Below are 16188 nucleotides of genomic sequence, written 5' to 3'. Positions count from 1 at the left end.
GTCTCCTTCTTCGGGAAATTCCCGCCGGTGCACCTGGACTGCCCCGAAATGAGCACGGGCCCGTTTTCCGGGTGTGGGTTGGCGGGGGCCATGGTAGAGAGCCAGGTGTAGTAGCTCGGGCTCAGCATCCCGGTGCCCAGCCTCTGAAGGCTCGCCCTCGGCCCCTCGGGCGGCCGCCATCAAGCTCCTCCGCCGCAGCTGCAGCCGGCCCGCAAACGCACACCCACCCGCACGCTCGGATTCACTGGCCCCAGGCGCGGGGGGGCGGGGCGGGGACGCACTGAGCATGCTCGGTGGGGAGGGCGGGGCGCTCTCGGACGGCGCGTCGGGGCGGGCGCTCCTCCGGCTGGGCTCGGCGCCTCCGCCGCCCGCCCGCCCGCCTGCTCGCTCGCTCGCTCGGAGCCGCGCCCGCCGCAGGCTGCGCCTGCCGCGCCCGCCCCCCCCCCCCCCCCCCCCCCCCCCGCCGCTCGTCTCCGCCGCGGCCGCGCCGTCTGCAGCAGCAGCAGCGGCAGCTGCTCCTCCCTGGCGGCCGCCCCCCGCGGGTCCCTCCCTGGCTGCGGGAGAGACAGAGGTAGAAGGAGGACACAGCGCCGCGCCGCCCGCACCGGAGACCTTCGCCTCGCCCTGCCGGCTCCTCACCCTCTGGGAGGAACATGGGTAAGTCATCCTTCCTCCCCCGTCATCGCCTGACATATTTCTCTTACTCGGTGTGTTGCAGGGTGGGAAGCATTTCTCACGCAAAGTTGCCGGATTTCTCAAATCCACGGGTGTGAGGCAGTGGCTCTTCCTCCTGGGAGAGTCGGCGCACGCGGAACGCACGCCCGGTCCGTGAACTGGGAGGGTGCCGAGTGCGGGGTGGGGTCGGGCCGCGGGGCCGGACCGCCGCCCGGCTCTCGGGCACCTCGCTGCCTAGCCTCCCCTCCTCCATTCTTCCTGCCCGAGCCGGTGCTCTGGCACCACGGAGCCTGCCTCGCGGGCTCGCATCCGCTGCCCCTTCCCGGTTTCTTCGGTGGCCGCCCGTTTCTTTTCCCCGGCGGCTGCTGGACTGGAGGCTCGGGTCGGACCGCGAAAAAGACCACTTCACCCAACTTCCCTGCCAGGGCGACCTTTCCCCACTGTGCGGACTGCTCATCCCAAGGCGAGGAGGTGTGAGCATGTAGTCTGGGGGGTGGGGGGGGGGATTTTACAACCTGCACGGGAATTATATTTGTTGGGGGAGAGCGGACAGTCTCATAGGTTGAAAGGATGACTTGTCAGAGGCCACGAGGAACGTGAGGAAGGATGGATAGAGCCCGCTAGATGTTGAATTAGTGTTGAGTGGCTACAATGTAGCAGTATTGCTGTGCTCAACCCATTTTCTTGGTTCTTTCGCCTGTCTACTGTAGTAGGAAACTGCACCCTGTAACATGTTACCGAACTTACATGTTAGTTATTCTTTCCCGGCTTCCCTTGTCGAAATCTAACATAATCTGATTTTATTTTTTTGTTAATGTCAAGAGTTTTGGATATTTAAAAGCAAGTATCTTTTATAAAAGTGCATGTAATTTATCCTATTTTTTTTCCCACAGTATGTTGCTTAATTTTGAAGTTCAGTAATTGCAAAAACGTCTCATAGATACTGTAATGTAATTAAAAGACCAAAGTTTTTTTTTTTTTTTTTTTTTTAATGGTAGCAATTTGGGATACCATGCTTCTCCAAGTTCCCCAGTTTGTTTCCATTCCTGTCTATTAGAGTTTCCTCTTTTTAAAATGTGCTACATTGGCATATGTCAACTCGGACTTTTCCCACCCCTTCCCTGCAAGTTATTTTAAGCTTCAGATGAGTGTGGGCCTTTCATCTGTCAATACAGTTCTCAGCACGTCCAGAGTTAGGTCATGGCAACTCAGAATCTTCAAAGAAGTGTCTAAATCTAGAAATGGTGTGGATGGAGCTTGAAAAGCAAATGCTCCAGGCTCTGATTCAGACCTTTTGCTGTATATCAGGAAGAGGTCATTGTTACAAGAGGAGGTGGTATGAATGAAAAGTGAATCTAAGACCCAGAATTTTATTTTCACTTGTTCATTTTTTTTGTTTTTAATGTCCTATTGGTATGCTGAACAGATTTCTGTAAAAATTGGGTGGTCCATTTATATGTACCTAGACTTTCTCTAGGAGTAGAATATTAGTTCAGATTGTTGGAGACATAGTTTGTCTTCCCCTTGAACATAACAAAATTTTTCCTGTTAAGTATAGGCCACAAGGTTGGCCTATAAACCGTATTTCACCATGTTTCAAGCTGAGCTGATAAAAATCTGTTTAAAATTTTAACTTGCATGTTGAATCAGTACCATTTCAGTGGGAAAAAAAATTAAATTCTGTTGTGATACTACTGAAAAAATATTTTAAAAATAATTAATCTTGAATATTATTACTTGATTTCAAAGAAAGTTAAATCCATTCCTCATTTGAAGCTTCTCAGGTATACTTTGACTATATTACTCTCTTCTCATATCATTCTGTTTGTACCTTGTTGGAAGCTTTTTAGCTCTTATATAATCAGCTTTATAATGGTGTTGTTTATGTGTGTGTGTTGTGCGTTTAGTCATGTGTTCCAGAAGATGAAAATTGTGTCTTATTAATTTTTGGGTCCTCCATAGTGCTTTCCACATAGTAGGTATTCAGTAAATCTTTGAATTAATTGTTGAACTGGAAACCCATCTATTATTGTGAACTTGTGAACCTGTAAGTATGGACTCTGAAGAATGTTTGAGTTGGTAGATGTTAGGGAGGTAACGGTCGGAGAAGGCAATGGCACCCCACTCCAGTACTCTTGCCTGGAAAATCCCATGGACGGAGGACCCTGGTGGACCGCAGTCCATGGGTCGCTAAGAGTCAGACACGACTGAGCGACTTCACTTTCACTTTTCACTTTTATGCACTGAAGAAGGAAATGGCAACCCACTCCAGTGTTCTTGCCTGGAGAATCCCAGGGACGGGGGAGCCTGGTGGGCTGCCGTCTATGGGGTCGCACAGAGTCAGACACGACTGAAGCAACTTAGCAGCAGCAGCAGCAGGGAGGTAACAGAGGTGTGAAGGAAGTGGAAACAGAAGTATAATTACACTATGATTGCTCTTCTCTCTTTCTTAAAAAAAAAAAAAAAAGTTGTCTTAAGAGGTATGGGTTTTGGAGCAGCCACAGGCAAGCTATTTCTTTTTACATTGCTGTCTTCAGTGGTATGTCGGTTTAGTTTGTGATCAGTAGGTACATACAATAATGTAAAACTGAAAGCTTGGGAAGCAATTTTATATTCTAAGCCAAGGAAGTTATTGTAACAATTCATTCATACATAAGGGCTATACTGATTACTGATAAGGCAAAAAAATCACTTGTTAATGTCTTTTCAAGAAACATATAGGTGGTTTAAAAAAAAAAATTCTTGTGGCAGTGATTTTCTCCATAAGAAAGTGAAGGAAACTTCTTATGTGGTCTTATGGATCTTGGCTGTTATTTTATGTATATATTAAAATTCAATGTATACTTCATATTTGAATATCAACCATATGTAATATACTATGGGAGGATAAAGATTAATAAAACATTCTTTAAGTTTCTTATACTCTTAAGGAATAATATGATACATACACAGATAACTGTAATAGACGTAAAGTATGAGTGATACAGAAGACCTTAATATATTTTATACTTTCCGACGGTGGAGAGAAGTTTTCAGAAAAATGATGCTATTTGAACCAGTATTTGGTTAAGCTTCTGAAAGGTAGAAATGGAGACTGTTAATTGGGATGGGGGTGGAGGGAGAGAAGTGACGTAAATGAAGATACAGCAATAGGAACATTCAGACAGTTTCAGGATATGATTAAATAATCATGTTTGGCTACAGCAAAAGGTAAGGAAATAGTGGGTGACAGAGATGAAAAAGTAACAGGTAAGGAACAGATAATGGAAGGCCTCTAATGTCAAGCTGAAGTTGTTTTTGGACTTGAGGGACTGTTAAACATTTTATGCAGTTAAGTATTGGCTCACGTCTGTGGTTTAGGAAAATTAGTTAATTGAGTGCAGGATGGATTGGATGAGAAACTAGAGAATGGTTAAGAAGGTTGTTGCAGTTGGGTGAAAATACATATTAGCCTGAACCAAGCTATGGCAGTAGGAATAGAATATGGCACATAAAGAGTATAGAGTTAAGGAAGTCATACATTGTTACATGGGAATACTGAGAAGGTGGGATCTGTTAAATATATATTCAGTCCATTGGAAGAGGACACATGAATGGTCAGTTTTGCACCTGATGGACTATTTAGCTTTTCTTTTAGCTTCTCTACTTCTTGATGACAAGGATTCTCATACTAGGTTTTGAAATACATTTCTAACATTAGTGTATCACATGTGGAGCTGGCAGTAAAAATTTGTTGAATGACCAAAACTGGGTAAAAAATGTATAATGATTATTTTAACTCTCAAGAAAGGATTTGAGCTAGATATCTGAAAATTACCCACCAATATCCTGAGATAATATTTGAAGTTAGGTAGGAGGATGAGAGCCAACAAAGAAAATGAAGAAAATATATTCAAGATAAGAGTCTTGAGGAGTGCTGCATCATTAGGAAAAAAGAATGAAATGATTTGACACTGAAAAAGACTGTAGTAGGTAGGAGGGAAAGACTAGAATTGGTTGATTTCAAGAATGGAAGGTCAATGACTGCTGCTTCGAAACAGTGAGCAATAACGACTGAGAAAAGGCTCCAGGTTCATGTGGTTTGGTTGGGGTATTACCTCTGGCTAAGTATTTTCTAAAAAGCATCTTTATGAGGAATGATAGATTTGGAGGTCACCTTATAAAGGCTAAGTGGATAATGAATAGAATAAGTAGAAGCAGAGTTCACTATGTATAGTAAGTAGTACGGTATTCCTTGCCCTGTTTTAACATCTATAAGTAAGCGTGTAAACATTTTTTAAATGTCTCACATTACATGGAATGACACATGCTAATTTTTGGCTAACCAAAGTTTGTAATCTCACCATAGTGCCTCACGTTTCTTTGACATTCTATGTTTTATGTCTCTGTGACTTAGTATAGTACCCTTTTTATTTTCGCAGTATCTGTCATGTAGAGTGAGTTTAGAAATGGTTTTGTATTTTACGTGACATTTTGCATCAAAGATACTCTACTGATGAATGGTTTATCACTTTTTATTTTCTGTTAGTCTTTGTGAATTGGGGATTTCTCTAGTTATATGTGTGCCTCTAATTATACTCTTAACTCATGGAGTTTTTTCTCTATGTATAAGCCTTATGGATAAGTCTTTTTTTTTTTTTTTGGCTTGCATTTCTAAGTCCAGGAATAGGTTCATAGAAAAATAGTTAATATTGGTACTTTTACTTGTTCTTTACAAGTCAAGGTAGAGCAATAAAATATTTTTGTAAGCTGGCAATAACTAAAAATTTATTGTTTTAAAAGAGCATATACATTGGTTCAGTAATTTTTCTTATGTTGGCTTTATGTCTGTTTTGTATATACACCCCCCTTTTTTTTTGTATATGGCTAGATTTACTATCCTTGGTAGAGTCATATTCTGAAATCAATAGTACTACTACTGAGAAAGCTGTAATAGCCTTAATTCACTTTGAGAACCATAGTTTTACTTTTCACAGCAGAATAGTCAAGCCTGTGCTGCTGCTGCTGCTACGTTGCGTCAGTTGTGTCCGACTCTGTGCGTCCCCATAGACGGCAGCCCACCAGGCTCCCCGTCCCTGGGATTCTCCAGGCAAGAGCACTGGAGTGGGTTGCCATTTCCTTCTCCAATGCATGAAAGTGAAAAGTGAAAGTGAAGTTGCTCAGTCAAGTCTGACTCTTAGCGATCCCATGGACTACAGCCTACCAGGCTCCTCTGCCCATGGGATTTTCCAGGCAAGACTACTGGAGTGGGGTGCCATTGCCTTCTCCGAGTCAAGCCTCTAGGTACCTTTAAGGAAATACTGGTGCTCTTGCCAGAGACTCCAGATCAGCTGAATTGAGTCCGGTGGCATTGAATTGAATTGAATTCTGGCATTATTGGTGGTACCAGCCATAAAGAATTATGTAGATTTTTAATATCCACTCATGAACATCAGAAGGAATGGAGAAGGAAGATCCACTGCTTTGTCAACTCCATGTTAATTTCAGATAATCAAATGTTCAGATAACTGATAAGGAAAAAACTTAATTTAAAATGCTTTCCTAGACATTTAACTTAACAAATAGCTCTTTCTTATGGAGAGAACAAAAAAATTAAGATACCAAAGTAGCTTATAAAGTCTATTTTGGTTCTAAAATTCTATGATTCTTTGAAACTAAACTTTCAAATATGCTCAGTATCATTGATATTTAAACTATGTTATCATCTCTCAATAATTTGTTTTTCTTTATCGTTCAAAGGGCAATGTCTACTTGAGGTAGAAATTTCAGAGTATAAACCAACTTGTTCAGTTCACTTCAGTCGCTCAGTCGTGTCCGACTCTTTGCGACCCCATGAATCCCAGCACGCCAGGCCTCCCTGTCCATCACCAATTCCCGGAGTTCACCCAAACTCATGTCCATCGAGTCGGTGATGCCATCCAGCCATCTCATCCTCTGTCGTCCCCTTCTCCTCCTGCTCTCAATCCCTCCCAGCATCAGAGTCTTTTCTAATGAGTCAACTCTTCGCATGAGGTGGCCAAAGTACTGGAGTTTCAGCTTTAGCATCATTCCTTCCAAAGAAATCCCAGGGTTGATCTCCTTCAGAATGGACTGGTTGGATCTCCTTGCAGTCCAAGGGACTCTCAAGAGTCTTCTCCAACACCACAGTTCAAAAGCATCAATTCTTGGGCGCTCAGCCTTCTTCACAATCCAACTCTCACATCCATACATGACCACTGGAAAAACCATAGCCTTGACTAGACGGACCTTTGTTAGCAAAGTGATGTCTCTGCTTTTGAATATGCTGTCTAGGTTGGACATAACTTTTCTTCCAAGGAGTAAGCGTCTTTTAATTTCATGGCTGCAGTCACCATCTGCAGTGGCTTTGGAGCCCCCCAAAATAAAGTCTAACACTGTTTCCACTGTTTCCCCATCTATTTCCCATGAAGTGATGGGACCGGATGCCATGATCTTCGTTTTCTGAATGTTGAGCTTTAAGCCAACTTTTTCACTCTCCACTTTCACTTTCATCAAGAGGCTTTTTAGTTCCTCTTCACTTTGTGCCTTAAGGGTGGTGTCATCTGCATATCTGAGGTTATTGATATTTCTCCCGGCAATCTTGATTCCAGCTTGTGTTTCTTCCAGCCCAGCGTTCTCATGATGTACTCTGCATATAAGTTAAATAAGCAGGGTGACAATATACAGCCTTGACATACTCCTTTTCCTATTTGGAACCAGTCTGTCGTTCCATGTCCAGTTCTAACTGTTGCTTCCTGACCTGCATACAGATTTCTCAAGAGGCAGGTCAGGTGGTCTGGTATTCCCATCTCTTTCAGAATTTTCCAGTTTATTGTGATCCACACAGTCAAAGGCTTTGGCATAGTCAATAAAGCAGAAATAGATGTTTTTCTGGAACTCTCTTGCGTTTTCCATGATCCAGCAGATGTTGGCAATTTGATCTCTGATTCCTCTGCCTTTTCTAAAACCAGCTTGAACGTCAGGAAGTTCATGGTTCACATATTGCTGAAGCTCGTTAGCTTTGTCTAAACAGGTGACCTAAAATACCATTACCCATGTTGGCTAAGATATAGATGCTAAATTCAAGTGGCAGAGTAATGTAATTCAGTGCATCTATTTATATAGCTTTTGTTGGTAGAAGCATTCCAGGAGTTAAAGCTGAGAATTCGGATAGTGATAAATGGGAATAGTTAAATTGACTTGCTAGCCATAATTGGCTATACTTATAAATTCCAAAGTCTTTCTGACTTATTGTTCATATAATTTTTTCCATATCATTGTATATCTGATCCCTTCTCTAAATGCTCTTTTGCTCAATTTTGTTAATGTTTATGGCTTCAGCTACTATCTATATGCTGTTGGTACCTAAAAATACATCTTTTTAACTAACAGATTGTTAGACATCCCTATGTGCATAGTTAATTCAGACTCATTGAGTTCAAAACTGAATTCATTATGTAATTTTTAATAATGATAGCCAGAAGTGTGTTGATTAATGTTTCGCCAGAAGCCCTTCTCCAAAAAAGCTCTGATTTGTGGTGGTTGATTTCCTGTGAATGCGTAGTTGGGAAGAAACGAGATGCAGCACACCAATATACGGAAATCTACCATCTAGACATAATAGCTGCGTGAGCACAGATGGTGATAAAATGTGGTAAGGTAATTAAGTAGTGATGAGTTTTGAGTGTTAATAACTTTGATTTAGTGTAACTTACTTAGTTTTAAGTTTACAAAATTTAAATAACTGTCTCACAAAATTCCTAAAAATTTAATTTTCATGTGTCATGGGCTCGTGTGTGGAGGTCCCCCAGTACACCTTTGAATTAATAATTATCATTTATTGTTGTTGTTCAGTCTCTCAGTCATGTCCAACTCTTTGTGACCCCATGGACTGCTGCATGCCAGGCTTCCCTGTCCTTCACCATCTCCCGGAGCTTGCTCAAACTCCTGTCCGTTGAGTTGGTGATGCCATCCAACCATCTCATCCTCTGTCAGCCCCTTCTCCTCCTGCCTTCAGTCTTTCCCAACATTAGGTCTTTTCTAATTTATTACCATTTATTAAGAATTACTAGTGTCAGTTACCATGCTAAACCTTATGTTATTTTCTCATATTTTTAAAGTTAGTTTTAATCTCTTCAATAGTTCTATGAAGTGGGTGACACTGTTCCCATTTTACTGACTCAAAGAATTAAATAATTTATCCAAGGGGACAGAACCAAGTCTCTAAAATCCTTAAGAGCGATTCTTACATTTGTTAAAAAAGAAAAAAATTACTGGGCTCGCCCTCAGAAATTCTGATTCAGTAGATGTGGGGTGGGCCAAGAATTTGCCTTGTCAAGACATTTCCCAGATGCTGCTGCACTTTGAATAGCATCTCCATAGAGCAGAGGTCTGCAAACTTTTTACATTAAGAGCCAGATGGTAAGTATTTTAGACTTTGCAGGCCATGAGGCAAAATCAAAGATATTATTAATACATGGATAAGAGTGAAAATACTTATGAGAGAAAGCAAATAACCACAAAATCTTTATTGACTACGTTCAGACTAACATGAATTGAACATGATTTATTGTAATACAGATCTCCTAATGAAAATATTCTTTTTGAGATAGCAATTTCATTTAATTGGGATTCACAGTTACCCTGTCATCAAATTTGATTGCACTTGTTCATTTGTTAATGCAGGTCTGTAAAGGCATTTAACTGATTTTGTCTTGGAAATGTGTTCATACAGATAGGTGACACCAAATGCTGCTGTCAGTCATGGGCATATGATCTTAGTGATCATATTAATTGTATGGAAAGCATTTATAGAATTCTTTTAGATTCTCTTTAATATTTGCTATTTAGTATGCTGTTTACATTGCAAATTAACCAGTCGAAAGTTAGAGGCTCCTCGATTACATAGTTAAATGGGTTTTGGTATATGGAAGTTTCTCTTGCGCTTGCAGTGAAGTCTGAAAAACACTGCTGGCACTATAGTTTGAACTTGCATAATCTATCTGTTGCAACTTTGTATATGCACAGAGATCTTGTTTTTAATTTTGACAGCACAAGAAATATATAAAGCAGATTGATGGTTATTTCTAATTTGAAAAATGTTGTCAAAAGGACTTAATGTAGTATGTTTTGCATATAAGTACTATTTTGCCTAGACTTTCAGGTCAAATTCAAGGAAACGTTTTCAATCTGCAGCAAAATATAGTTTCCAAAGGTATTCATTGTTTAATAATGGTTGAAGGCTTTTCTTTTTGTTCAGAAATTTCAGTCTCACTGTTGAGCTTGGGGAAAAAAAAAACCTCACAATAAAACCATACAACTGCTAAACCCGTAAGCTGTTGTGTGATAGGGCAAGTTAGGATATTCAGCTTCTGTTTTCTATCAAAGTAGAAACAACTGACAGTGGTTAAATCTGTAGGAGTGAATGAAGTCGATACTATTAGTTCAATAATACATGTTATTTTAAATGTTTTCCCATAAAATAACTGCTGATTAATAATATAATAAAGAAACATAGGCTTTAAATACCTTATTTTCACAAACTTTGTGAATTTATTCTACTGAAGAAAGTTATGACCAACCCAGATAGCATATTGAAAAGCAGAGACATTACTTTGCCAACAAAGGTCCGTCTAGTAAAGGCTGTGGTTTTTCCAGTGGTCATGTATGGATGTCAGAGTTGGACTGTGAAGAAAGCTGAGCGCTGAAGAATTGCTGCTTTTGAACTGTGGTGTTGGAAAAGACTCTTGAGAGTCCCTTGGACTGCAAGGAGATCCAACCAATCCATCCTAAAGGAGATCAGTCCTGGGTGTTCATTGGAAGGAATGATGCTGAAGCTGAAACTCCAATACTTTGGCCACCTCATGCGAAGAGTTGACTCATTGGAAAAGACTCTGATGCTGGGAGGGATTGGGGGCAGGAGGAGAAGGGGACGACAGGGGATGAGATGGCTGGACGGCATCACTGACTCGATGGACATGAGTTTGAGTGAACTCTGGGAGTTGGTGATGGACAGGGAGGCCTGGCGTGCTGCAGTTCATGGGGTCGCAAAGAGTTGGACACGACTGAATGACTGAATTGAACTGAACTGAACTGAAATTCATTTCCACTTTTTATTTTTGTGAAGAAAACTCTGGTACAGTGAAGTACTTTGTTTTATATTTTCTAATTCCTGTGATTACTTTGCTATGAATTATGAATATGATGGATACCTAGTCTGGTTATATAGATAAGTGTTAAATTTTTCTAGTGTAGCTTTAGTGTCATTGTGTGATATAGTGGTTTGCCATCTAATTCAGTAGCAGAATAATCCATGTGCCCCTTAAAACATTAAAAGCCTGATATTTGAAGTATAGTTTTCTCTTTCTGTTTTGATGTGATTGTTGTTTAGTTGGTAAGTGGTGTCCAACTCGCTCCTCTGTCCGTGGGATTTCCCCAAGAGAATACGGGAGTGGGTTGCCATTTCCTTCTGCAGGGGATCTTTCCAACCCAGGGATCAAACCTGAGTGTCCTGCGTTGGCAGGTGGATTCTCCACCACTGAGCCACCTGTGAAGCCCTTCGATATGATAGTCAAAATGAAACGTTGTGGTATGACACTACACATGGTACTTGAAACACTGAGCAATCTGAGCAATAACTGTGTCACTACAATTCGTAGTACCTCAAGAAACAGTGTTCAGTGATGAGAATACCACATATGGTTGCTGTCTCAGCTACTCATCTCTGTCATAGTGAAGTGAACCCAGGTATAGACAGTGATTAAAGGAATGAATTGTGTCCCAGGGAAACTATTTGTGGACACTGAAATGTGAATTTTGTATAATTTGTACTTTATGAAATACATTCTTCTTTTGACTTTTTCCAACCATTTACAGATGTGAAAACCATTTTACTCGTGGGTTGTATAAAAACAGGCAGTGAGCTATAGTTGGCCAACTTCTACTGTGGAGTAATGCTATACCACCTCACCTTTCCCCGAGACTTCTTCATCCTTGTGAATTCTGTACACTGGATGGTATCACCATTTATCTAGTGAACCATCCCTAAAATCTAGCATCTTTCTACTTCCAGTACTTGTTGTGTTCCCCCAATTCTAATAATTCTATCTCCTTGAATCAGTCCCTCCTTTCTCCACTGTAAATTTGTCGTTTCACCTCTTCAGACCACTTTGGTGCTCTGACAGATATTCTTTCTCTCAGTCATACCCCTTTTAAGTTTTTGCATTGTTCTAGAGTACTCTTTCTAAAATGTGAATCTAATTATTTCACTCCTTTGATATTTCTTTCAATAGCTTTCCAACATGTGTAACAGGGCTTCCAAACTAAATGAAGCTATCTGATTAAAGAGGGTTAAATGGTAATCTTTTCATGCAGATGAGCTTTTTTGCCTGTTAAATCTAAAGGAATATTTATTTTCATAAAAATGCGTGCTTTTATTTTTCTTGGAAAAAAATACCTCTTTTCTTACATGTTCTCACCCCTGGTAAAAGACAAAGTTTAGAAAATGTAGAGAAAAGTGTTGAGAAAAAGTAGAGAAAATGTTTTTCTACCGTAAGAAAAACAGCAGTGAAAGCATGATGAATAGCAGGTAACACTGGGCCTCACTTGAGGAAGTGATGGGACTGTGGCAAACTAGAGTATGTGCCCAACCTAAAGGAGGAATTCACCACTCAACTCCAGCCAGTTTTGCCATGTACAAAAGTGGAATCAAGGAAGCCAGCTTTTGGACTTTGAAAAGAAACCTGAAATTACACTTTTATCTGAATACTTCAGATTGTTGCTTTTCAGAATTGTAAGATCCAGAGTTTCAAACAATGACATCTGTCTGGTTCTGTCCTTTACTACCCAGATTATAGAACTGAGGTTTAATGAGGTTATGAGACTTGCCCAGCTTTACCCATGTAGTTAGGTGCAGTGTCAGATCTAGAATCTTGATTTCCTAACTCCTCTCCTAGTGTTCTGTTCATTATATTAGGGCAGCTCCAATTTAAAGAAGAAAAAAAAAAAGTGCGCTCATAACACACACACACGAACAAGCTACTAATGAGGATTCATTCAGGTAAATAGGTTGGGGGAGAACACTTCACTCATTCCTACTGCCAAAGTCCAGGCCCCTCATTTCATTCCTGTGCTGCTGAGACCATTTCTTAGCTGGCCTCTCTGTTACCACTCTGCGGCTCTCCAATCTTTTCTACATACTATAATCAGTCTTTAAGACACTGCATCGATCATATCACCTTCCTGCTGAAGATCTAATGTTGCTTCAGCTGCCTATTACATCAAGTCTTAACTCTGCTTAGCTTTCAGGATCCATAGAAATCTGCTGTCTCTCTCGTATTTCTCACTAGTCTGAAATACATCTTCCTTTAATAATCTTACAGTCCTCTAAATATTCTTCATCAGTGATACCACCAAGACACCATTGTTCTGTTACTCTTCCTTCTAGAATAACTTTCTCTTTGTAAAGTACTGCTGACCTCTCATACTGGCCTCTTATTTCTCTGGATACCTCTCACTTCTTGAACTGTAACACATCTAGTAGTATAATTTTAGTTCCTCAATGTTTTATATTATTGGCATTCAATAAATACTTGTTTGTTCATTTTACAGAATCCCTGCAGATTCAAGTCTCCTCCTAATTTAACAACATTATCCTATAGTGATGATAGACATGTCTCTAATGGAGTTTGCAAACCAGCAGTCCTTGGGCCAAACATACTCTTGCAGATGGATTTTTTTAGCAAAGTCTTAGAAATTGGAATTAGTTGCTAACATTTAAATATTCAGGAAATCTCTGATGAAAATCTGCTTCAGCTTATCTTTTTTGTTGTTGTGGGTTTTTTTTTTTTTGCTTCAGCTTATCTTGAAAAATTAAACATTTCGGATCCTTAAACCTACAGTATTTCAGTTAGTGACAATCAGTGATAATTGTCCTTTAGGCAGGGTATGAGGTCCCCAGTTCATTACTTACTATTGTCTTAAATCCTACAGATTTCACTCGGTACTCTCTCATTCTTGAAAGTATTTAAATTTGCAGTATTCTGAAATTTCTATTATAGCTATTGAACTACTAAAGAATTAATTGTATTCAAACCTGTGACAAAATTGAACTTATTACTTTTAAAGATTAATACATTTATTTTAAAATCAACAAATTGTGAAAATTATATCATGCCACTCGTCAAGAGCAAAATTAACTGTCTGTGATATGTATGGTCATCAGGAATGATTAAACTGAATTTTCAGTTGATCAAATAATGTAAGAAATCAAAGAGAAGATAGAATCTCTGGTCTTCCAGAAGTTGATTGTTCCGTATCGCCTTTGGCAGGCTTTCCTGGTGGCTCAGTAGTAAAGAATCCACCTGCCAACGTAGGAGATGCGGGTTCAGTTCCTGGGTGGGGAACATCCCCTGGAGAAGGAAGTGGCTACCCACTCCAGTATTCTTGCCTGGGGAATCCTATGGACAAAGGAGCCTAATGGGCTGCAGTCCATGGGTCACAAAGAGTCAGACATGACTTAGGGACTAAACAGCAACATAGCCTTTGGCAAGTTGGTGAAGCTCTTTAAATCTTCATTTCTTGCATGTGCAGTCACTCAGTTGTGTCCAACGTTTTGTGACCCTGTGGACTGTAGCCCACCAGGCTCCTTTGTCCTCCAGGCAAGAATACTGGAGTGGGTTGCCATTTCCTACCCCAGGGAATCTTCTTGACCCAGGAATCTAACCTGCATCTCCTTCATTGGCAGGCCGATTCTTTACCACTGTACCACTTGGAAGGCTCATTTCCTATATGGATATAGGAAATACTATCATTATTATTGAAGGGGAATCACATAATAGATTTCAGTAAAAATAGAGGGTGTATGCCTGTTTAGTAGGGGACTAATATAAATTATCATGTGGAAAACTTCAAGCTCAGTTACCTAATAAAGACCTACTCATTTCAGTTCAGTCCAGTTGCTCAGTTGTGTCCCACTCTTTGCAACCCCATGAATCGCGGCACGCCAGGCCTCCGTGTCCATCACCAACTCCCAGAGTTCACCCAAACTCATGTCCATCGAGTCGGTGATGCCATCCAGCCATCTCATCCTCTGTCGTCCCCTTCTCCTCCTGCCCCCAATCCCTCCCAGCATCAGAGTCTTTTCCAATGAGTCAACTCTTCGCATGAGGTGGCCAAAGTACTGGAGTTTCAGCTTTAGCATCATTCCTTCCAAAGAAATCCCAGGGTTGATCTCCTTCAGAATGGACTGGTTGGATCTCCTTGCAGTCCAAGGGACTCTCAAGAGTCTTCTCCAACACCACAGTTCAAAAGCATCAATTCTTCGGCACTCAGCCTTCTTCACAATCCAACTCTCACATCCATACATGACCACTGGAAAAACCATAGCCTTGACTAGACGGATCTTTGTTGGCAAAGTAATGTCTCTGCTTTTCAATATGCTATCTAGGTTGGTCATAACTTTCCTTCCAAGGAGTAAGCATCTTTTAATTTCATGGCTACAGTCACCATCTGCAGTGATTATGGAGCCCCCAAAAATAAAGTCTGACACTGTTTCCACTGTTTCCCCATCTATTTCCCATGAAGTGATGGGACCAGATGCCATGATCTTCGTTTTCTGAATGTTGAGCTTTAAGCCAACTTTTCACTCTCTACTTTCATCAAGAGGTTTTTTAGTTCCTCTTCATTTTCTGCCATAAGGGTGGTGTCATCTGCATATCTGAGGTTATTGATATTTCTCCTGGCAATCTTGATTCCAGCTTGTGCTTCTTCCAGCCCAGCATTTCTCATGATGTACTCTGCATTTAAGTTAAATAAGCAGAGTGACAATATACAGCCTTGACGTACTCCTTTTCCTATTTGGAAGACCTACTAGTCCCCCCAGAAAGATGTGTTTTATTTTTCCTTTTTTTATTTGCCCACAAGTATAAAATACACTTTTTAGGGGAAAATAATGGCATGACATTTTAAAAAGTCATCAAAGTGCAATAAGACTGCTAAATTGTTTCCTGAGAATATTATTTTCTTTTATATATATATATATATTAGTGTTTTCTAACATATAAGAATTATATAATATTAATAAATGATTTTCATAGTCTCATTATTTTAAATTATTTTTAAAATAATTAAAAATTTTTTTTTCATTATATAAAAATGATTGTATAGAATAATTTCAGATAACTAATAAGTTCCTTGAATTTATTTAAGGAGTTTTTTTTTTTTATAGTCAGTAAAAAGTAACCAGCTATCATTGTACTTTAACAAAAAATTGTTTTCAAAACTGTGAGAAGCTCACATCATCTAAGATTCTTTTTAACAAGAAATTTGTCAGGTTGTAAAAATTATTTTCTTTAACTTTTCTGAAAAATATTCTGCTTTGAAGATGTCTTGTTTGTCACTTAATGATATCTGACTCTTCGGGACCCCATGGACTGTAGCCCACCAGGATCCTCTGTACATGGGATTTTCCAGGCAGGAATACTAGAGTGGGTTGCCATTTACTTCTCCACGGGATTA

At 40.2% G+C, this 16188-nt stretch overlaps 1 protein-coding gene across 7 annotated transcripts in view; it reads left to right on the top strand.

Moving 5' to 3' along the window:
- The first annotated feature begins 395 nt into the window (after window positions 1-395).
- Window positions 396-16188, top strand: part of RAP1GDS1 (Rap1 GTPase-GDP dissociation stimulator 1) — a 148626-nt gene continuing 132833 nt past the window's right edge. For 3 of the 7 annotated variants that reach the window (XM_061419603.1, XM_061419600.1, XM_061419596.1), the window contains exon 1: window positions 460-657. In XM_061419603.1, coding sequence (XP_061275587.1) covers window positions 654-657 — 4 coding nt within the window. In that variant the 5' untranslated portion in view covers window positions 460-653. Of the gene's footprint in view, window positions 658-16188 lie in introns of all 7 variants that reach the window. The other 4 variants (XM_061419601.1, XM_061419597.1, XM_061419599.1 and 1 more) reach the window with 4 other exon arrangements.

Source organism: Bos javanicus, chromosome 6 (genome assembly GCF_032452875.1).
Source record: "Bos javanicus breed banteng chromosome 6, ARS-OSU_banteng_1.0, whole genome shotgun sequence".
Lineage (NCBI taxonomy): Eukaryota > Metazoa > Chordata > Mammalia > Artiodactyla > Bovidae > Bos > Bos javanicus.
Note: the sequence above shows the minus strand (reverse complement) of the source record. Positions and strands in the feature narration are given on the sequence as shown.